This window comes from Erinaceus europaeus, chromosome 4 (assembly GCF_950295315.1).
Source record: "Erinaceus europaeus chromosome 4, mEriEur2.1, whole genome shotgun sequence".
Lineage (NCBI taxonomy): Eukaryota > Metazoa > Chordata > Mammalia > Eulipotyphla > Erinaceidae > Erinaceus > Erinaceus europaeus.
In genome coordinates this window covers 90,362,648-90,385,798 of record NC_080165.1, presented here as the reverse complement: position 1 = coordinate 90,385,798, position 23,151 = coordinate 90,362,648, and the positions used below count along the sequence as shown (strand labels likewise).

Sequence of the window (23,151 nt, the reverse complement as noted above, 5' to 3'; positions counted from 1 at the left end):
TATATATATATGTAATTTGAAATATTATTTCTGAGGCTTCACCACTGCCTGTGATCATAGATAACAAGTATTTAATAAATAAGTCAAAATGCTTTCATAAATACATTTGTTCAGATATATTTCTTTTTTTTTCTTTTTAAGAAAAGATTAATTAACAAAACCATAGGGTAGGAGGGGTACAATTCCACACAATTCCCACCACCCAATCTCCATATCCCACCCCCTCCCCTGATAGCTTTCCCATTCTCTATCCCTCTGGGAGCATGGACCCAGGGTCATTGTGGGTTGCAGAAGGTAGAAGGTCTGGCCTCTGCAAATGCTTCCCCGCTGAACATGGGCATTGACTGGTCGGTCCATACTCCCAGTCTGCCTCTCTCCCTCCCTAGTAGGATGGGTCTCTGGGGAAGCAGAGCTCCTGAGTATTTTTCCAGCAAATAAACAGTAAGTCATAAGACTGTCAGAATATCAAGGCTGGCAAAATAGTTCACCTGGACAGTGTGCCTTCTTTGCCATGCCCTGAGTAGACTAGAGAAAGTTTCTGTGCTGTAGTGTTCATTGCCTTTCTCCTTTTGTCTTTGTCATTCTCTTTCTGTCAGCTTTGAGCAGGGAAGCCCCAGAATCTTCCCTAGCCTCCCCCGCCAACCCTCGCCAAATCAGAATATGACGTCCCCTTTTGTAGTTTTTTAAAAACAGTTTTGGGTTTTCAGATTCATTTATAGGAGGAAGAGACCAGAGTACCACTCTAGCATATGTAACGCTATGGATCAAACCCAGGGTCTCTGTTGTACAAGTCTGTGCTCTATCCACTGAGCCACCTCCCCGGATCACTTCAATTTGTTCTTACTAAATGCAGCAGCTATCAACAAGTCTACATGCTTTTTACATTCTAAACTCAGCTTCAGTTTTAAAATTGCCATTTAGGTTTTTGTACATTTCTTTTTTTTGTTTTGTTTTGTTCTTCTTTTAGTAATTTTAGTGAAAACAATGAGATCACCACTCAGCTCTAGCATATGGCTTTAGAATATGCCAGAATTGAACGTGGGGTCTCAGAGGGCTTTGGACAGGCTGAGTTATCTTCCTTTCCCCCCAATCAATGAGTCTCCTTTCCTTTCTTTTTTCCCCTCTTCTTTCAAGATTTTTCGTAGTCTCCTTTAACTGGATGTTCATTTATTTGTATTAACCCAGAATTGTGCCAAGGTAGCTATGAATTCATGCCACAAGATTAAATATAATTATCAAAGATTACATATTTACTTTAAAAAATCTTTTACAGGCCTAAGTATGTAGATAAGCAGAAAGGCAACTAAAGACTAATTATCATAATAACTGTATTACCACAGACAAATGATTCCACCTCTTGGGACATTTTTCTGATATGAAAGCCTCAAGTAGGCTCCATGAATCCCAAACTTCATTCTAATTTTAAAAAAAAAGCTCTTTGCTTTCTTAGCAGTCAATGGAATACAAACACCAAGTTAAGAAGATTAAATAAATAAATAAATAAATAAGTAAATAAATACAGATAGGCAGGTGAGTAGCTCATATGAAATTAAAAACTTGGCAATGGCTATGTTTTGTTACTAAAGAATTTACATAAAGTATAGAAAAAGTGGCAGATAAGAATCATATATAAACATCATGTAACTTGAAGTGCCAGGGTTTCTTTTCAACCTAGGCATATCTAATCTGGGTATTTTTATAAACTTGACTTAAGAATCATTGTATCTTATCTCTATGTACTCTAAAGTGTGAGCTGAATCTCCTTGGTAGATTTTTCAGACCTCTACATTCAGTGCCTAGACATTGCTCAAAGTCTTCTATTATTCTCAGCAGTCTGTTGAGAAAAATACACTTTCTGTATTTTCACTCACAAGTTCACAGTACCATTTTATATAGCAATGTCTTTCCCTTCTTTACCAGGACATTATAAGCTTATGAAGGCCCCTGGTTCCTGACTGTATAGGGAGGGGTAGGGCAGGGGGAGCTTCATGAGCAGTGAAGCAGTGCTTCAGGCCTCTACCTTTTTTTGTTTTTTTAATGAAGTCATAACTGTATTGCTAGTGTTTGAGAAATATTTAAGGCAAATCTTTAAGTTCTATAAAACTTACCAAACTTATTTTTCTCTACATGTTATTAAGTGTAATAAATTCTTTCAATGTTCTCTTAAATAAATGGCTCTATCATGTATCCTCTATGTGAAAGTAAACAGTTAACTATAAAAACCTGACAGCTTGTTGTGGGTTTTGTCTCTTGAACACAGAAAGATGTGCACAATGCTGGCTGGGCCCAGGAGTCACTCCTAGGCGCTGCCTCTACCTCCAGTTCTGCAATAGTCATCTTGGAGGCTAATTAAACTGCCTTCATTCTAGAATAGGACAGAAAAAAATCCAAGAGAGGAGGTATAAACATTTCATAGAATTTCAACCATAAAAGCAGATAAATGTAGTTAGCATTTACCATTCAAGTCACAGAATCTTTTCCTTGGCTTATGAAACTTACGTCAGAGAACAAGACACAGGTCTCCCGTATTTCCAACACCTCTGATGTTCAAGTAGAATGTTTTCAACAGGTTATATATAAACATAAAGTCCTCACAAATAACTACACACAGAGACTGTTGGAAATTCATTCTTTCCTTAGCTCTTTATACTCACTTAGTATTCCTTGGAGAATTAAAGCCACAGTGAAAGATAAATTAAAAAATTTCAAAAGAAGTACCTAAAAGTGTGTGTCATAGTCCTTCCCTTACAGATGCATAAGTTGTACTTACTACTGAATGGAAACTTTCTTACCCTTACCTTTAAAGACAATGAGGGGCTGGTGGCAATGCACCTGGTAGAACACACACATTACTACCTACAATGACCTGGGTTCAAGCCTCTGATCCCTACATGTGTGTGTGTGTGTGTGGGGGGGGGGTGTCATAAGTAGTGAAGCAGTACTGCTGGTATCTATTATTTTTTCTCTTTCCATCTCCCCCATTCATTTTCATTTTCTATCTCTATTTTAAAAAATGGCTGCTAAGAGTAGTGGATTCATCATGCAGGCATCAAGCCCCTGGTAGAAATAACTAACTAACTAAATAAATAAATAACAAGCCTAAAGTTCACAAAATAGAGATATATCAATTATGATATATATATTTTTTAATTTTAAGTTAAGCAACTGTCTTTGGAATCATAACATTTGTTTTTCACCACTCTAATTATGTAAAAGAGACAGCTGACACTGAACTTTCACATACAGTTGAGCCCTAAACATAAATCTTTCTATTCTTCTTAGCGTTAAAAAGGAGCTTGTCAAATCTCAAAGCTATTTACAGTTATCAGACAGATTGGTATAGAGAAACTGACATACCACAAAACACACAAAATACCACCCACTTCCTTTCTCCCCCACCTTCAAACAAGATGCAAGAATTTATTAAATAAAATATTGACAGATTTGTTTCCATGTTTTGTTCACTTCCCACTTGGTATTTTCTTTACGTAAGCTGGTTTCTCAAAATGATTATTTAGTGCTATGAAACAGGAAATAACACTAGATTCTATTACAAAGGCCTCTATTCTAGATGTTCCGCAAGGTGTACTTGTGCAAAGAGCTCTGACACTTAGGATAATTAATTTAAAACACACAGAGAATGTATTAATGTATTTGCTCTTCCACTTCTCTCAGTATCCCACACGGATGTCTTTCTTCACCTTGGAACATAGTTCCAAACAGCAGAATGAATGTATGTATACAAATATACTAAAATGTGGGAGGAAGCACATATTAACCTCTGACCTACCTCACAAAACATATAGAGAGACAACAATGTGAGTCCAACGTTGTACACTACTAAAATTTTCCGGCAAGAGAATGCTGCTCTATTCTTCATATATTTTGGTCCAAGCCATACAATTAGCAAGTATATAATAGAGCAGATAAATGTAGGGATATAATTGTCCAGAAGAAACCATCCTTTTACTCTGGTATCTGGAACATAAGAAACATATTCAGAGATTAATTAAACAGATAAACAAAAAATAATCAAAACTTTCTTAAAACAGTTGTCCAACCATGATTTCACAAGTCATGTAACATTAACATCCCCAGTGTGCCAACAAAGGAGTTTGAAGAGGGAGCATAAGTTCTCAGTATGCATCAAGTAAGTTAGACCCCTGCCCCCATTACATGTTCTAACTGACAAAGTGTATTGCTTATTCATGGTTTTGCTAGGAAAAATAATTAAAAAAAAAATCTTTTTCAAATAATCTTAAAGAAAATAAGGGGAGCCCTTAACTCTATTAATTGCACTTATTAAGCAGTTACACTATGCCTTGTATGGTGAAGCCCAGATATAGTAGTATTTTAACTCCAAAGAATCTGTCTCAGTCAAGTGTCTGCAAGTCTGTTCAGTATCTGTGGTCTCAGAGGTAAGAGTTCCGTTTGGCCATTTTAATAATAGTTACTGACTAAAAAGCAGCATCTGCTACGAAGGCAGTTGTCAAGAAATGAGAGGATAATTTTTGCAAGGAAAGGTAAAGAAGCAATGATCAAATAGATGAAGATAGGCAAGTATCTGCTTAAGAGAAAGACATATTTATTTAAGAGAGCCATTGCTGTAGGAGAGACTACCCTAGTGTTCCCATTCCCTTTCCTAGGCAGACAGAGATGAGGAGGAATGAAAAAAAAGGAAGTAACTGCCAGTAGTAAACTGACAGCTTTTTCTTGGATGAGCATAAAGTCAATGGCAGACACATTTCCCAAAGTGTCTGTGCACTTTAAGGCTCAACTTCATCCTCTTCTACAATTTATCCATTTTATTTATTAGACACACAGAGAGAAATTGAAAAGGAAAGGGAGACAGGGAGAGAAAGAGAAAGATCTGCAGCACTGATCCAACACTCATGAAGCATCCCCCCTGAATGTGGGGACCAGGGGCTTGAGCCTGGGTCCTTGTTCACTATAAGATGTGTGCTCAACCCAGTGTGCCACCACCTAACCTAGCCCCACTCTTTTTTCTTAAAATTTGTTTCTAGGGAGTCGGGCGGTAGCGCAGCGGGTTAAGCGCAGGTGGCGCTAAGCACAAGGACCAGCGGAAGGATCCCGGTTCGAGCCCTCGGCTCCCCACCTGCAGGGGAGTCACTTCACAGGCGGTGAAGCAGGTCTGCAGGTGTCTGTCTTTCTCTCCCCCTCTTTGTCTTCCCCTCCTCTCTCCATTTCTCTCTGTCCTATCCAACAACGACGACAACAATAATAATAACTACTACAACAAAACAACAAGGGCAACAAAAGGAATAAATAAAAATAAATAAAAAAATAAATAAATATAATTTTTTAAAAAATTTGTTTCTAACTTTGTTGAGCGCACAACATGTGTAAGAACACAGGTTCAGGCCCCTGCTTTCCACCTGCAGGGGGCAAATTTCAAAAGTGGTGAAGTGGGAGGTCTGGCGGAAGCAGTAGCAGGTTAAGCGCACATGGCACAAAGTGCAAGGACTAGCATAAGGATCTCGGTTCCAGCTCCCGGCTAGAACCAGCAGGGGGGTCACTTCACAAGCGGTGAAGCTAGTCTGCAGGTGTCTTTCTCTCCACCTCTCTGTCTTCCCCTCCTCTCCTCTTTCCATTTCTGTCTTACCCAGCAACAACGACATCGGTAACGACAATAATAATAATAACCACAACAATGATAACAAAAGAGAAAAAAGAAATAGCCTTCAGGAGCAGTGGATTCGTGGTACAGGCACTGAGCCCCAGCAATAACTCTGGAGTGAGAAAAATAAAGTGGGGAAGTAAGGCCACTGGTATCTACCTACCCTATCCCTCATAATTTCTGTGTGTCCTATCAAATTTAAGAAAAATAAAATAATAAAGCAGAAATATTTGAAAATTTTGTTTTATTTACTAAATGTGAAAAACAAGATTTCATATGCATCAGAGAGAAGAGATAAAGATAAGCCAGGGCACCACTTCGGTACATGTGGTGCCAAGAATCAAACTAGAAACTTTAGGCATGAAAGTTTGATGGTGGAGGAGGATTTAGGTGGGGAGAGTTTACGATGTTATGCAGAAAACTAAGAAATGTTACGCATGTACCAACTACTATATTTTACTGTTGACTGTAAACCATTAATACCCCAAATAAAGAAAAAAATAAGTTCAATGATCTAGCACTTGAGCTATTTCCCTGGATGTGCTTTCTTTTCTTAGCCTCAGAGAGAGATGTCCCCCATAATCTTTTCACAATCTATTCTAGGGAGGTGAAGAGCGTTACTGAAACTTTTGTTTATTGGTTTTTAGGAGGCCTTTAGGGAAGTGGTTAGCCCCAATGAATTTAACAAGGGGATTCTCAACATCCTTAGTTCTCAGTACTAGGTTTAACTGTCAATTCTGAGGAAGTAATTTCTCACACTTAGCAACCAATAGCAGTTTTTACTCACTATATGGTCCTACCTTCATTTCTTTTCTAAGTCACACCTATGCATATTATTACTTTTGAATGTCCTTCCTTTTCCTTCTTCTCTCTCAGATAGGAGAAACAGTGCCTGACTTCAGAAGATAAAGTCTTAAAGATGCTTCCAAGGGCACATCTATTCTAATTTCAAATAGGAAACACTACTACCCACCAATTGTTGTAAATTGGTTACAACAATTTAGATTCTTTTCCTATAACCTCACTATGATCACAGATGGTATCAAACATTTTGTAGATGAATGTCCTTTCTTTTTTTAATATTTATTTTATTTATTTATTCCATTTTGTTGCCCTTGTTGTTTTATTGTTGTAGTTATTGTTGTTGTCATCATTGTTGGATAGGACAGAGAGAAATAGAGAAAGGAGGGGAAGACAGAAAGGGGGAGAGAAAGAGAGACACCTACAGATCTGCTTCACTGCCTGTGAAGTGACTCCCCTGCAAGTGGGGAGCTAGGGGCTCAAACCAGGATCCTTAACGCCAGTCCTTGTGCTTTGAGACACCTGCACTTAACCTGCTGTGCTACAGCCCAACTCTCATGTCCTTTTTTTTCTTAAATATTTTACAAATCAAGAACGAAAATGAGACTTTCCTTATGTTTTTAAAAGCCCTTTGTGTTCTTCTGTGAATCCCAATGTTCCTTCTTTATAGTTAAGACATTAAGTTACAGTATAGGTGGCAATTAAAGCAAGCAAGATGGAGCAAGCAAGTTATTTTAGGAGAATACATGTACTCATTTCTATGACACAGCATGAAAGGAAACGAAAATGCCCTTAAAATTGAAAAGCAGAAGTTTAAAATTTGTCTTACAACAGTGCATTTTGCAAATTACTTTCAGCTAACAGCTCTCCCAAACTGAGGAAAACAAGCCACCAGTAATGGTGAAATCTGTGGTATTCTTGGGATTCAACTTTCACAGCTTAAGTTGATTTCCAGTGAAGGTCAGCAGTCATAGCAGCTATGTGTGCTCCAAAAGTCAAAGGACATGGTGCCACTTCAATAACCCAGAGGACTTTCCAAGCCCTTTTGTTATCCATATCAAAGTATTAATCTTTTCAGGAAAAGTGCTGAAGCTTCCTAGAAACTCTTCGTGCATATTTTCAAGGAGATATGCACACAAACTCATGGTCTTAGGGAAGTCAAACAAAAACAAAAAAGCACCTTACCTCTGGGACCTAGCAATGCCTTGAAATAGGTACTAAGTGATGCATCAAAATGCTCCATTTTAAAGCCTATATATACAAAAAAAAAAAAAAGACATTGATTAGTTTCTAGGTAAAACACTTTTTATACTATACACACACACACATATTCTTTTCAAAGAACATGCTATGAACAAGGTTAAGTTGTTGGGGTGGGGAAAGGCTAATAAGTTTCCCATGTTAAAGTGTCCCCCACCTGTCAACCCCCAACCCCTAAAAAAGTAACTTATGTGGTAGGTTACTTTAAAAATCAAAAGAAGAGACAAAAGATGCAGCTGTAATACTGAGTGCTTGCTTTCTGAACTTTTTCAGTTCCATGAAAGCTTTGTGAAGCTGAAAGCTCATAGGGGTTGAAAGGTGTCAGACAGAAGATTTCCATCTGCAAGAACCTACAAAGACAGGAAGAGTAGTACCAGAGGCAGAAATTTCACAATAAAAAGACAGTTTCTTGTGCCTGTTACTTTTATTACTTTAAGGTACATGATGTTTAAAGTAAAAAAGCGTCAAATATCTGGCAGAAGAAATAATCTGTTTACACACTGCTTTTCACATCCAAGGCAACAAAAGTTCCAAGTTCAGTCCCTTGCACCATCATTAAGCTTGAGATTAATAGTGCTTTCATAAATACTAAAACAAAAACAAACCTTCAAATATTAAAATAAAAAAAAGGGTGATAGAAAAATCTCATCTCCACCAACTGCAATTTTTTTGGGGGGTGTTCCTTTATAAAAAGGAAATACTGACAAAAACCATAGGATAAGAGGGGTACAACTCCACACAATTCTCGCCACCACAACTCCACATCCCATACCCTCCCCTAATAGTTTTCCTATTCTTTATCCCTCTGGGAGTATGGATGAAGGGACATTATGGGGTTGGCATCTACTGTTACTGGTCATCTCTATCAGGAACAACATTTATACACCTTTCCCATATTTGGGAGCTACTCTTTTCCCTGATCCAACTTTCTAGCCATTTTTCCAGCCATGACATCATCTCCCCAGACAATAACTTGGGTCCACCTGCATATCAGATGTCAGGCTCAGAAAAAAAAACACTAATATAGTCATGGGCCCTTTGGAGTGTAACTAAAATAGGCCTACTAGCTATCTACAAAACAGAGACCCCCAAATCTTAATCTGCACTATTCCAGCCTTTAGATTCATGAGTAGTCAACAATTTGTTTGGCTTTATATGTTAACTCTCTTTTCAGGCACCAGGTTCCAGATGCTAGCATGATGCCAACCAGACTTCCCTGGGCAGATGACCCCACCAATGTGCCCTGAAACCCCACCTCACTAGGCAAATTAGTGTTTTTAAAACTGTGGAATGCAACCCATTAGTAGATGATCATTACAACTGTACATTCAAATAACAGCAAATTGATAATTATCTGAGTGCTTTGTCACTAGAGAGAATGAATATTAATAAACTCTAGTGTCATAAAGAATATATAAGTACAGATGAACAACTCCCAAAACTTAACTAATAGCCTGCTTCTGATCAGAAGCCTCCCTATAACATGATGTCAATTAACACAAATTCTATATGTTATTTCCTAACAATTCTTACATTTAAGCTAGAGAAAAACATAAAAAAGGGTCCTAAGGAAAAAAAACATAACTAAAACATATCAACCAAAATTGTTCATGAAGAACAAAGACATTTTTTTATTATGCACAAGTCAACCTACAAAGTTCAAACCTAAATTATTCAAGAGTCAATTATATAAATGTAATCGAATTATGCTGGTGTAAAAACAGATTCTTACTGGAGTTGGGTGGTAGCACAGCGGGTTAAGCGAATGTGGCACAAAGCTCAAGGACCCGCATAAGGATCCCGGTTTAATCCCCGGCTCCCCACCTGTAGGGGAGTCACTTCACAGGCAGAGAAGCAGGTCTGCAGGTGTCTTCTCCTCTCTGTCTTCCCCTCCTCTCTCCATTTCTCTCTGTCCTAACAACGATATCAATAACAACAACAATAACTCCAACAACAATAAAAAAAGGGCAACAAAAGGGAAAATAAATAATAAAAAAAGAACACATTCTTACTGTGTTTGGGGTGAAGGAGCAAGTCAAACAAGATTGTGTGTGTGTGTGTGTGTGTGTGTGTGTGTGTGTGTGTGTGTGTCTGTGTGTGTGTGTGTCTGTGTGTGTGTGTGTATGTAAATACCTTTTTTTTTTCTTAAACCATCTTGGAGACAGTTTCATGTAATTATAGATCTAATTTCATCTTCTAAAATTTTAGAGTATTACATTTCACTCCTATATAAGATTTACATCTATGATTCCATGATATAGCTCAGCAACAGAACACACATAGAACTTGCAAGCCAGTCCCTGGCATCAAAAGACAGAGCTGAGCCATACTTTGGTCTTTCTCTTATTATTCCCTATCATCCATCCATCCATCTACTTATCTACCTATCTATCTATCATCTACTGAAATCATGGGTGTGGTGACTACATAATGTTTATACAAGAAACATGCATACCTGAGGGTCTGAAGTTCCATGTTTAATCCCTAGTACCATCATAAGCCAGAGCTGAGCAGTGCTCTGATGAAAACAAACATAGCATATTGCGCCAAAGTATAAGGCTCTGGGGGTGGGGGTGGGGAGGCTTTTTAGGTCCTAGTGCATGATGGTGAAGGAGGACCTGGGTGGAGCAGTTAGAGTGTTTTGCAGAAAACTGAGAAATTTTACATATATACCAACAACTGTATTTACTATTTACTGTAAACTATTAATCCCCCCACTAAAAAATTTTAAAAAGCATCACAAATAATATAAACATATTACACTTATTTATTTACATTTAGAAGACTGCTAGTCAAATTTCAAATATATTTCCTATGTTAGAATTAGTGCATTTCCATTTTTCCTGTCCATTACTCTTTTGGAAATAACACATATATTTTCACCTCCTGGGGCAAAAGTAAAACTGATTGCATTAACTGAGCTGTTCATTTAATACTTTTTTTTTTTTGGCTAGCCACAGTGTATGTATTCTTTTGCTAATTTTAGGATAAACTACTTCACAGAAGTTTAAAGGACTCCCTGGTAGTTGAACTAAGTCAATTCAGACCAGCTGACACTGAGATGGGGGGGGGGGGACCAGCAGAGACTGATAGCAGTAGACTACCAGGTTTCTGTGGATCTTTCCTACCCTGGACAGTGTTAGGGAAGCTACTGATTTCCAAAACCTGTGGCTAGAAACGCAGAAAGCACCTGTTCCACTAACCAAGGGGCCAACAACTTAATTTAATACTATGTTGACCTCAATGGTCACACCACCATGATATTAAAGTCACTCCTGAAATTAAAATTTAAACAGCTGTATAATGTACTGTATTTTATTAAATCATTCTGTCCCTGGACTATTTTCCATCTCCAACTGAACATCATCCAAGGAAAGAAAATCCTGGTGGAGAAAATAAGCTTAACTTTACATTTCCTAAGCAGAATTTCTCTTAAAATAGAATTTCACTTAGAGCATATTTTCATGTGTTGGCCTTTTGAAAAAATGCTCCAAGTCACTGATTGTCAGAGAAATGCAAATAAAGACAACAATGAGGAGATACCACTTCACTCCTGTGAGAATGCTATACATCAGGAAGGACAGTAACAACAAATTTTGGAGGTGGGGGTGGTAGTAAAGGATCCTTTCTGGATGTGTTGGGTGGGTTAGCACACATGGCGCTAAGTGCAACAACCCACGCAAGGATCCCAGTTCAAGCCCACCGGCTCCCTACCTGCAGGGGAAGGGTCACTTCACAAGCAGTGAAGCAGGTCTGCAAGTGTCTATCTTTCTCTCCCCTTCTCTGTCTTCCTCTCCTCTCTCCATTAAAAAAAAAAAAAAAAGATTCCTTCTGCACTCTTGGTAGGAATGTAAGTTGGTCCAACCTCTGTGGAGAGCAGTCTGGGAAACTCTCAGAAGGCTAGAAATAGACCTACCCTATACTCCCGGTCCTGTCCTGGGTATATATCCTAGGAAATCAAACACACCAATCCAAATATATATATTTGTAGCAGCACAGTATGTAATAGCCCAAACTTGGAAGTAACCTATGTATCCAGTAATAGATGTGTGGCTAAGCTGTGGCCTATATACACAATGGAATTCTACTCAGCTATTAAGAATGATGAATTTAACTTCTTCACCTTATCTCAGATGAAGCTTGAAGGAATCATGAGTGAGATAAGTCTGAAAGAGAAGAATGAATATGGGATGATCTCACTCATGTGCAGAACTTGAGAACCAAGAACAGAAAGGGTAAGCACAAAGTAGAACATGGACTGCGTTTAGTATATTGCATGAAAACAAAGGAGTCTGGGGAAGGTAGGGGGAGGGTGAAGCACTTTCAGGTGCTGGTGCATGGTGGTGGAAGGCTGATAGTGAGCGAGTTTGGCAAGCACTTGTCATGGTGAGATGAGAAATTTTACCCAAGTGTACTTACTATAAACCATTAATCCCACAGTTGAGAGAAAGAGAGAGAGAAGTCCAGTTATCAATCAAAAGCAAACAAAAACACAGTTTAGGAGAAAAAAAGAAAAGAGAACATCATTAGTGAACTGCATTATTGATGGACAACCAAGGAATATTCCATCTATTCCCATTTTTTGTAGTGTTTTGATCATAAAGGGATGTTGTATTTTGTCAAAGGCTTTCTCTGCATCTATTGATATGACCATGTGGTTTTTGGTCTTGCTTTTATTGATGTGGTGGATCACTTTGATAGACTTACGTGTATTAAACCAGCCTTGCACCCCTAGGATAAACCCCTCTTGGTCATGATGAACAATCTTTTGAACCGACTACTGTATCCAGTTGGCTAGAATTTTGTTCAATATTTTAGCATCTATGTTCATCAGAGATATTGGTGTGTAGTTTTCTTTTTTGGTTGTGTCCCTGTCTGCTTTTGGTATCAGAGTGATGTTGGCTTCATAGAAGCTGGAAGGAAGTATTCCAGTGTCTTCAATCTTCTGGAAGACTTTTAAAAGTAGAGGTATAAGTTCTCCTTTGAAGGTCTGTAGAATTCATTTGTCAAACCATCTGATACAGGATTTTTATTCTTGGGAAGACTTTTGATAATTGTTTCAATTTCATTAGCTGTGATGGGCCTGTTTATGTTATCTAGTTCCTCTTTATTTAATTTTGGAAAATCGTAGGTATCTAGGAAATGGTCAGTTTTTTCCAGGTTCTCTAGCTTGGTGGCATAGAGTTGTTCAAAGAAGTCTGAATTTCTGTGGTGTCTGTTGTGTTATCTCCTCTTTCATTTATCATTCCATTTATTTGGGTCTTCTCCCTTTCTTGTTTTGTAAGTCTGGCTAAAGGTTTGTTGATTTTGTTCACTCTTTCGAAGAATCAACATTTACTTTCGTTGATCTTTTGTATGGTTGTCTTATTCTCAATGTTATTTATTTCTGCCCTAAGTTTAGTTACTTCTGTCCTTCTGGTTGCTTCAGGGTTCCTTTACTCTTCTTCTTCTTCTACGTCTTTAAGTTGTGCAATCAGGCTGTTTATTTGTGCTTTTTCTTGTTTCCTAATGTGTGCTTGTATTGCTATGAACTTCCCTCTCAGTACTGCTTTAGCTGTGTCCCAAATATTTTGAAAGCTTGTGTCTTCATTTTCATTGAACTCTAGAGACATTTTGATTTATTCCTTGATTTCCTCTTTTATCCAGTAGTTGTTAAGTAGTGTACTGTTGAGCTTCCACATTTTGGGACAACTACTAAACTTTTGTTGATTGTTAAGTATTAGTTTAATTCCACTGTGGTCTGAGAAGATGCTTGGGGTGATTTCAATGCTCTTGAATTTGCGGATGCTGTCTTTGTGGCCTAACATATGGTCTATCCTTGAGAATGACCCATGTGGACTTGAGTAAAATGTGTATTCCAGTTTCTTGGGATGAATGACTCTGAAAATGTCCAACAGTTCTAGTTTATCTATCTCTTCATTTAGCTCCCTCATAACTTTATTTTCTGCCTGGATGATCTGTCAAGTTGAGAGAGTGGCATGTTGAAGTCCCCTACTATGACTGTGTTGCTGTTAATATATTGCTGTAGCTCTTTCAGTAGACGTTTGATGTATTTAGATGGCTTCTCATTGGATGCATAGATGTTAATAATTGTTAAGTCCTTTTGATTAACTGAGTTTTAAGTAATGTCCATCCCTGTCTTTTTAAATTTCATTTATTTTAAAATCTATCGTGTCAGATATGAGAATAACTGTTCCTGCCCTTTTTTGTGGGCCATTGGCTTGTATGATAGTTTTCCATCCTTTCACTTTGAGTCTGTGTTTGTCTTGTTGAATTAGGTGGGTTTCCTGTAGACAGCATATTGTTGGGGTGTGTTTTCTGATCCATCTTCATACTCTGCCTTTTAATAGGTGAATTCACGCCATTGACATTTATTGATATCAAAGATTGAAGATATTTTAACATCATTCTTGTAGAGTTTGCATGTGTTCTGATAGATGGCCTATTTATGGTGGTGTGGCTGTTTATAGGAGACCTTTCAGAACTTCTTTCAGACCAAGCTTGGTGATAGTTAATTCAACTGTTGCTTGTCTGAGATTTTTATGTCTCCATCTATTCTGAATGATAGTCTAGCAAGATACAGTAGTCTTGGTTGAAAGCCCACCACATTGAGCACTCAGTAGATATTTTCCCATTCTCTTCTGGCCCATAGTGTTTGTGTGGAGAAATCTGCTGCTAATCTTATGGGTTTTTTATGTAGGTGACTTTGATTTTCTCTTGCAGCCTTCAGGATCCATATGATGTGTCTTGGTGTCTTTAATCTGGGTTAAATCTGTTAAATCTCTGGGTTTCTTGAATCTTTATGCCTTTTATGTTGTCCAGACTAGAGAAGTTCTTTCTTCCAGAGTCTCATGTGTTCTTTCTGCATTTCTGATGACATTTCTTTCAAACTCTTTACTCACTCCTGTGATTATTTCCTTACCTAGTGTTTGGATGTTGAACTCGTTATTTTGTGTTTCATCCTTTGGGGTGCTTTTAGCTGGACTCTTTTCCTGGTTCATTTCTCCAATATTTCTTCTTGTTGGTTTAACCATTTTATATAGTATGTTATGAGTACTCCTCTAATTACTGATCACTCCTGCCTGGACTGACCTGTGTACAAGTAAGGTAATTAAAGGGTTCACAGTTGTGGGAATTGACAGTTGTTTCAATATTATTTTAATCCCTGAGTTGGAGCTCAGTGGCTTAAAAGCCTCTTTTGTTCTTTTTCTTCCCTGTAGGCTATGGGTGCCTGAGGGCTTTTAAACTATAAGTAGGCTTCTAAGCTTAATCACTGACTCTTGACCAAGAGATAAAGCAGAGTGGGGCAGAGATAATCCAGTGGTTATGCAAAGAGACTTTCACAGCCCCACTGTTAGGCCAGTGAGGTATAAATCTTCTACTGAGTTTCCTGGTTAGTTCTCTGTGCCCTGGTGTTAGCACAGGGCCTCCCCACCGCTGCTCCAGATTCTGATGGCAGCATCAATGGAGCCTCACAGTTGCATTTGGTGAGTCTTAGGTGAGTCCTCTCCTCCTTCAGCAGTCTTTTTGTTTGTGAAACAGAGTGGCATGTCTTTTCTTAGACTGTCTTTTGAGCTTGAGCATTCTCCTGAGTTTGCATAACTTTTTACAGACTTAGGAACATTTGGAACTGATATCAAAGTATTCTCTAAAAGACCATGTGGAAAATAATAGTAATAGCTTTCAGAGGGTTGTTGGTTATTGTTAAAATGCCTATGTTGAAAAAGGTGTAAGGTTGGGCAGGTGTGGTCCCTAAAACTTAGACTCCTAGTGACTATAGAGTCCTGATCAATCAAACGGGCCTGATTCTAAACTTCAACATCTTAACCTTTCTATAACTATCCATCTATATTTATATATACTTGCCCATTTTTTTCTGTGGTCCTGTCTTCTCTTCCCTTATGTCATACCTACTACTTGCACATGTCCTTCCTTTTTTCCTTCTTCTCTTTCTGAGTCCTAATGGAACTGGAGTTCAGAGACCTCTAGTTATCTTCCCCTAACATTTCTCCCCACTCTGGGAGTATGGACCAAAATTCTTTATGAGGTGCAGAAAATACCACCTAGTTTACCAAGTGCCTGCCATCTGCCAGACACAGAGGCACTAAGACCCTGAGAGATACTGTGGGGAACAAGACATAATTCCATAATTCCAGGACTCTCCCCTGCAGATGGGGAAACAGGGGCTCAATCCGGGATCCTTTTGCTGGTCCTTGCACTTTATGCCAGGTGTGCGCTTAACCCACTGCGCTACCGCCCATCCCCCAGAATTCCTCTTATTTGGCACATTTTCTGAAAGACACTCTTATTTGAAAAGTCACCTGTCACTATCAAATTCTAGGGTGCTTTTTAAAAATTTTTATTATCTTTATTTATTTATTGGATCGAGACAGCCAGAAATTGAGAGGGGAGAGGATGGTAGAAAAGGGAGAGAGACAGAGAGACACCTGCTATACTGGTTCAACACTTGCAAAGCTTTCCCCTCACAGATGGAGACTGGGGGCTCAAATCCGGGTACTGGAGCATTACGACATATGCACTCAACCAGGTGCACCACTACCTGGTCCCTAGAATGCTTTTCGTAACTATACAAGTATCTGAATTATGTCTCAGTGTATCTCACTATGAAAAAAATTAGTCAACCTCTATAAATTGCTCTAAGGGAGCTCAGCACAAGCTCACTTAAGCAAGTTTTAGTTCTGAGTCCTGAGGCAAGTTCTCACTATCTATCCCAGGAGTGTTTTTAGGACTTGAGTGAGTCTTAGGCTTAAATTCAAAGTAAAGGTCAGAAATACCAAAGAATGAAATACAGAAACCTCGAAATACTGACACATGCAGAACACAAAAGGGCAAAAGACAAACCCCCCAAAGAGAACACTGCTCATGTGAAAAATTCATCTGTTAGTTTCTTCCAGAAGCAGCCCACCAGGTGAATCATTTGTGTGAGGTTAAATGAGCATGAGTGCTCACTTTGATCTTATATCAAACAGAGTTGCTGTGAGCATATTTGAAAGAAGACACTACAAAAGTTTTACAGCACATCAGTCAGTCCCCAGTTCTCTCTTCCTTTCCATATGGGTCTGAAGAGGGACAGCAAAATGGGAGGCATTATGAGGTGCAATGATGCAAGAAAGTTGTCAGGGTTAATGAGACAAGAAGGCACATTAAACTGCTCCCCTCACAAATCTCAGTATGAACTGTGTTGTTTTTTTTTCTTTTCCCCTCCAGGGTTATCACTGGGGCTCTTTACCTGCACCACTAATCCACTGTTCCTGGAGGCCATTTTCCCCATTTTGTTGCCCTTGTTGTTACTGTTGCCATTGCTGTTTTTATTGGACAACACAGGGAAAGAGAGAAGAGGGGAGGACAGAGAAGGGGAGAGAAAGATAAGACTCCTGTAGAGCTGCTTCACTGCTTGCGAAGCGACCCTCCTGCAGGTGGGTGGCTGGGGGCTGGAACCAGAATACTTACACAGGTCCTAGTGCTTCTCAGCATGTGCACTTAACTCGATGCCTGTGCTTAACTCCTGATACTGCCCGGCCCCATGATGAGAATGCACACACTAAATCATATTGATAGCTAGAACAGGAAAAACAAGAAAGCTGCTTAGCAAATGTAAGTAACTGGGAATCTTAATGCCTCTGAAAAGATAAAAATTAAAAAAAACAAAGATAATCTATAGAGCCAGACAGCTATATCACCTTGTTTAGAGCCTTAACTTGTATGTCTGAAGCACCAGAGGCTGAAGATTCAATCCCTGGCAATTTTCTGATTCTCCCTCCCTGCTTCACATTCTTACATATTTTTAATCCACTATGAAAATAAAATCAATTTCCTAAACCTGTAGATTGTATCCTAACTTTAAAGTAAGTTACATCTCCTTTTTAGTATTTGTTTCTTTGTTAATAAACACTTTTAACAGGAGACAGTTTGTCATGAAAACCTCCCTTCCTTTTAGTTTCAAAATATGTTTACTGCAGACCTTTAGATACAGTACGGTATGGCCTTATTATATCCTGGTTTTTTTTTTTTCAGTAATTAGAGTTACCTAAAACTGAGTCATGTGGGCTTACAAAATGAAACTGTCCTCCATTTTCTCTTCTCTCCTACCCATCTATCCCTTTAACAGTTAACTTGCATCAGGCAGCTATGGGAACATTATTCAAGTTGGTTGCCAGTAACACAAAAATCCAATGGTGCTTTAATTTGGAAGTCACAACACTGTTTCTTGAATTTTAAAAGGGTTTTCTAGGTTGGAAGAAAGAACTCTCCAGATTGATCAGAGGAAAATAATCACACCTTGTTCAGAAATGTTAAAATATAAAACACTATATAAGAAGCATAAGGGGGAGAACATTAAAAAAAAGTACTCAAAAACTTTCAGAAAGTAGGGATACATGAATAACAGAATCCCTTTAGAATGTCAACATTTAAATGAGTGGTTAAACATATGAGAGCCAGGTTAACTTCTGGCTTGAGAGAAGTTGTCTGCTACCTTGAGCTATTCTAACAACCCCCAGGTCTATTTATGCTTTAATCCTTGTACTTTCTCTTAATAAACTCTTGTTAATACTCTGATAGAGTTGTTGCTCTTTCACAGAGCTGACAAGAAGAAAAACACAGTCCTATTTGGAGCTGCAGATAAAAAAATTACAAAAAAAATCAATAAAAAAATAAAATAGAATATTGATAAGCACCACAAAATACTATTGCAGGCTATCTCCATAGTGAAAAACTGATCATCCTCATTCTGTTGTAATAGATGGTGTTGGGGGTAAAAAAAAACAACCTTCCTTTATACAAAAATAAGCATAGATAGGTTGGAAGAGGAACCCTCATTTCCAGATTTCTGGTTCTCACCAGTGAATTAAAATGTAGTTTTTATTTTATTTTGTGCTAGATATGAAACTAGAGCCTCTGACATGCAGCCCACACATTCTCTCACTGAGACAGAAGCCCCACAGCCCAGCCTTAAAAGCACTCCTTTTTTTTTTTTTTTTTTTTAGAAGAGGCTTTTCTTTTTCATGAGGAAGGAACAGAGAGATAAAGGGAGAGAGCAGAGCACTGCTGAGCAACGACATACATAGTACCAGGGAGAGAACCTGGGGTCTTAGAACTATTACTTGGGTTTTCCTTTCTTAAGATTTTATTTATTAGTGAGAAAGGTAGGAGAGGAGAGGGATGGGGAAGAGAGGGAGAGGGATAGAGATAGCGAAAGAGAGAGAGAGAGAGGACACCAGACATCACTCTGGTACATGGGCTGCTGGGGACTGAACTCGGGAACTCCTGCTTAAGAGTCCAACGCTTTATCCACTGCTCCATTTCTTGAACCACAGAATTACTTGTGTTCTAATGCTGAGTTATCTCCCTTGTCCAAGAAAGTACTATTTTATCCTCTAAAGTGGTGGATATGGTTTTGTTCTTCAATGAATCATCTGTGGTACTTTCTCCCTGCTCTCCAACCCTTTTCCCTCAAGTCCCAGATAGGTATTACAATGATTCCCCTTTGTTGTCTAATCAATTTTTATATGATTTGGATACTTACATTCTCATGCACTATGGGAACATAATCTGCATACCTCCTCAGGTAAAGCTCAAATTATTCAAGGACAAGTACTCCAATTTGTTTTATGTGTGCAATGATTATCCACTAGTGATCTTAATCTGGTGTACACACACATACCCCACTGTGACAAAATAAAATAGCAGGAAAATAGCATGATGCATTGACATACATGTGTCCCTAGTAGAAGCTTTCGAAAACATTGGCTAAATCCTACTTCACAGAAGGCATTCTTTTGGGGAAAGTTCCCCCATGCTAATGTTCTAGAGTTCTAATGAGGTTTTATTTTCTACCACATGATCAGTTAAGGTATATTATATAGTTTTGAGGAAAACAAACAAAAAACTAGCACACATACATACAAATACCTCTAAAAGAAAATTAAATTTAAAGAAAATAGAAAAATACTGCCTACCCCTGGAAAGCAATGTATAAATATGCTTCATTTAAGAAAATTAGATGTTAGATGTAATTGTTTTCTAGTAGTGAGAAGTGGGATGATCTAGTAAATGATGAAACATTTACTAGAGGAATTCTTACTTACAGATAGAAATAGAATGTATCATCAGAGTAATTAAGCAAAAGGGGACAAGGATCCCACACACCAATCTGTTTACTCAACAAACATCTGGAGAAAGTTTCACCAAAGAAAATACTCTTAACAAGTTTTTTTTTAATTTTTTAAAATATTTATTATTTATTTTTCCCTTTTGTTGCCCTTGTTTTTTGTTGTTGTTATTGATGTCGTCGTTGTTAGGACAGAGAGAAATGGAAAGAGAGGGTGAAAATACAGAGAGGGGGAGAGAAAGATAGACACCTGCAGACCTGCTTCACTGCTTGTGAAATTACTCCCCTGCAGGTGGTGAGCCAGGGGCTTGAACCAGGATCCTTCTGCTGGTCCTTGCGCTTTGCACCACGTTTGATTAACCCGCTGCACTACCGCCTGACTCCCTCTTAACAAGTTTTATTACCTTAAAGATGATGAGTTATTTTTCATTTGAAACCAGAAGTACAACAGTCAGTGGTGATTTTGCTTAGGCTGAAGAACACTGTCACATTCGGAAAGAGATGATGCTAACCCACATGGAATGCTCCTTTTGTTTGATGGATGAAGGCCAGATTGCTGTAGAAGGACTTAGACCTCTGCTGTCAAACTACTTTCTGCTGACAGTAACTAATTAATCCTTAGATGGCTGCAGTTAGGCAAGGTGAAAATCCACTGAGAGCTGGGACTGTGGCTTTCTCTGACTGGTTTTATTTCTAGATCCCCTTGAGTCTCAGAATTACTGTCCTTCATGCGAACAGTCATTTGAAAGGCATCTGAAAGACAGTTGACTCACTTGAGTTAACAATTAATGAGTACCTACTATGTGCCAGGCAATATATAACTCATCATCTTTAAGGTAATAAAACTTGTTAAGAGGGAGTCAGGTGGTAGTGCAGCGGGTTAATCAAACGTGGTGCAAAGCGCAAGGACCAGCAGAAGGATCCTGGTTCAAGCTGCTTGTTAGAAAAATGACAATGACACAGATAAATATAGTGCTTGTCCTCTTAAAACTTAAAAGCACTGTGCAAAGGCCAGTGAGTCCATCATTTTTGTGAAGTGGTAGTTAGGACTGACTGACTGAGTGTGGACTCAGTCACCAACCAAGGTTCAAATCACCATCCTTCCACTTGCTAGGTGATTTCAGGCAAGTTATTCAACCTTTTCAATTATTAACATTCTCTCTTATAAAATAAGTTATAATTATGGTACCATTCTCATGAGGTCAAATGAGTTAGTGCATCTAAATACTATGAACAGTACACTAGATGTTGTTTTCGACGGGCTGGCTTCACGGGTGGGTAACAGATGACCCGGGACTCATGGCTGGGTTGTACGCAGTATCTCTTTATTTATGCAGGACGCAGTGCAAGCTAAACTAAACTAAAACTACAAACAATCTTATCCTTATAAATATACTAGCCCAGTAGGGTGGGAACAGGATGCGACGCAAAGAGGGTGGAGAGAAAAGTGACTGGTGAAAATCAGGGTATGACAAGGAGAGGGGGCGGAGCAGGTGAGAATTCTACCACTAAACCACCAATGCCCTGGAGGGAGGGTGGTGCTTGTTAACAGCGGTTATGTAAATAGAATGAAGTGGTTATGTAAATAGAATAGTGTTAAGCAGGGGGGATCAAACTAATGAAACAGAAGGGGTTTTTAGAAGCATACCAACAACTAGACACAAGAGACAATGGAAAGGGGTGACAATCCTCCCTGGCCTCGTTTTTTATATGTTCATCAGCATTTCTATTCTGTCTCAATCAAAGATAAAATTATAGGCTTATATTTTAATGTCATGATTATTAGCTGTACTATAATTATCTGTTCGCAATCCCCATTAAGCTCTAGTTCCTCAAGGGCATACAATCTGAAGTTTCCTTTTGTATTTCCAGAGAGTCTGGATATATTGATGCATGATAAAGATTGTTAATTAATGGCTGAAACTAAGAGTGAGCAAATGAATGAGTGGATGAATGACTTCATACTTTTTAAATTTACATAATGGTTCTCATATGTGACTGCATCCTATCACCTGCAACATAAAGTTGAAGAAAAGAAGAAAGGGGAGACTACAAAAAGAGAGAGAGAGAGAGACTAAAATGATGTCTACAGCCTGTGCCTAGGAATTCTGATTCAACAAACTACAGATTGAGCTTCTTGTGAAGCTCCTTAGAAAATTTTAGATGAACTATTTTGTTGTAGCTGTCTCAGAGCCTCACCATTCCAGCACTGCAGGCTGACCTTTCTCAGAGATAGACAGAGACAAAAAGAAACCACAGCATCAAAGTTTCCTTCAATGCATTGGGGGTTGGATTTGAACCTGGGTCACACTCATGGTAAAGCAGACCACTATCCAAGTGAGTTCTTCTGCCAGCCTCCTTAGGTAATTTAGTAAGAAGTCTTCTTAGTAACTATTGATAACATATAAATTGGACTTGGGGGCTTTAATAAAAATCCCCTTCGATGCTGGGAAATTGTGCCGATGCAGTCACATCTGCCATGTTGTCCCCTCAGGCTACTGCTAGTTTCCGCGAGAGTTGGGACATTCTCGGAGTGACTGTTCAGCCATGTTGTGCCCTCAGGACATTGTCTATATCCCCGTGATATTTGGAGTGCTTTGGTTACTCCTCCCCTCTCCCATTCTCACGAGAGTTATTATCCTATCCTGGAGTGCTATGGTTACTCCTCCCCCTTCCCATTCTCGCGAAAGCTGCTCCTATAAAAGCCTTTCTTCTTCCGCACCTCGCTCTCTTGCCAGCGCTTCACTCCGGTGTTCAGACACAGGAAAGGTTACTGCGTGAGGCGGCCATTTTTGCTACCTCCACGCGGCCCAACCTGCTTCTCTAGCACCCAACTCTGAGGTGCCAGTGCAAATAAAGATTTGTGTTTCCTCTTCACTCTGGACCCCTCCTCTCTCTCTTCTCCACGACCCGTGCACAACAACACTTCATCTCTTAAAAATATGCCAGCCAGATAGTATCTATATGCTGTATTATACTTATAGTCTAGTGGGGGGTGGGAGTGGGAGGAGAGAAGGTGTGATGATACATTTGTTTTCAAACCATTTCTCAAACAGTAATAAAACCCCCTTCACCATTTTCAGCCCATCTTGGATGGAGCTTGCAGAAATCATGTGAAGGGAAATAAGTCAGAAATAGAAGGATAAATATGGGATGATCTCACTCACTGGCAGAAGTTGTAAAACAAGATCAGAAGAGAAAACACTAAGCAGAATCCGGACTGGAGTTGGTGTATTGCACCAAAGGAAAAGACTCTGGGGTGGATGGTGGGGAGAGTACAGATCCTAGAAAAGGATGGCAGAGGACCTAGTGGAGGTTGTAT

General features: G+C 38.9%; 1 protein-coding gene across 3 annotated transcripts in view; it reads right to left on the bottom strand.

Moving 5' to 3' along the window:
• ELOVL5 (ELOVL fatty acid elongase 5) overlaps positions 1-23,151 on the bottom strand; it is a 102,730-nt gene that overhangs the window by 35,688 nt on the left and 43,891 nt on the right. For all 3 annotated transcript variants that reach the window (XM_007516503.3, XM_060190037.1, XM_060190038.1), the window contains exons 2-3: positions 7,625-7,690; positions 3,791-3,978 (exon numbers count right to left, since the gene is read on the bottom strand). In XM_007516503.3, the coding sequence (XP_007516565.1) occupies positions 3,791-3,978; positions 7,625-7,682 (246 nt within the window). In that variant the 5' untranslated portion in view covers positions 7,683-7,690. The remainder of the gene's footprint in view (positions 1-3,790; positions 3,979-7,624; positions 7,691-23,151) is intronic.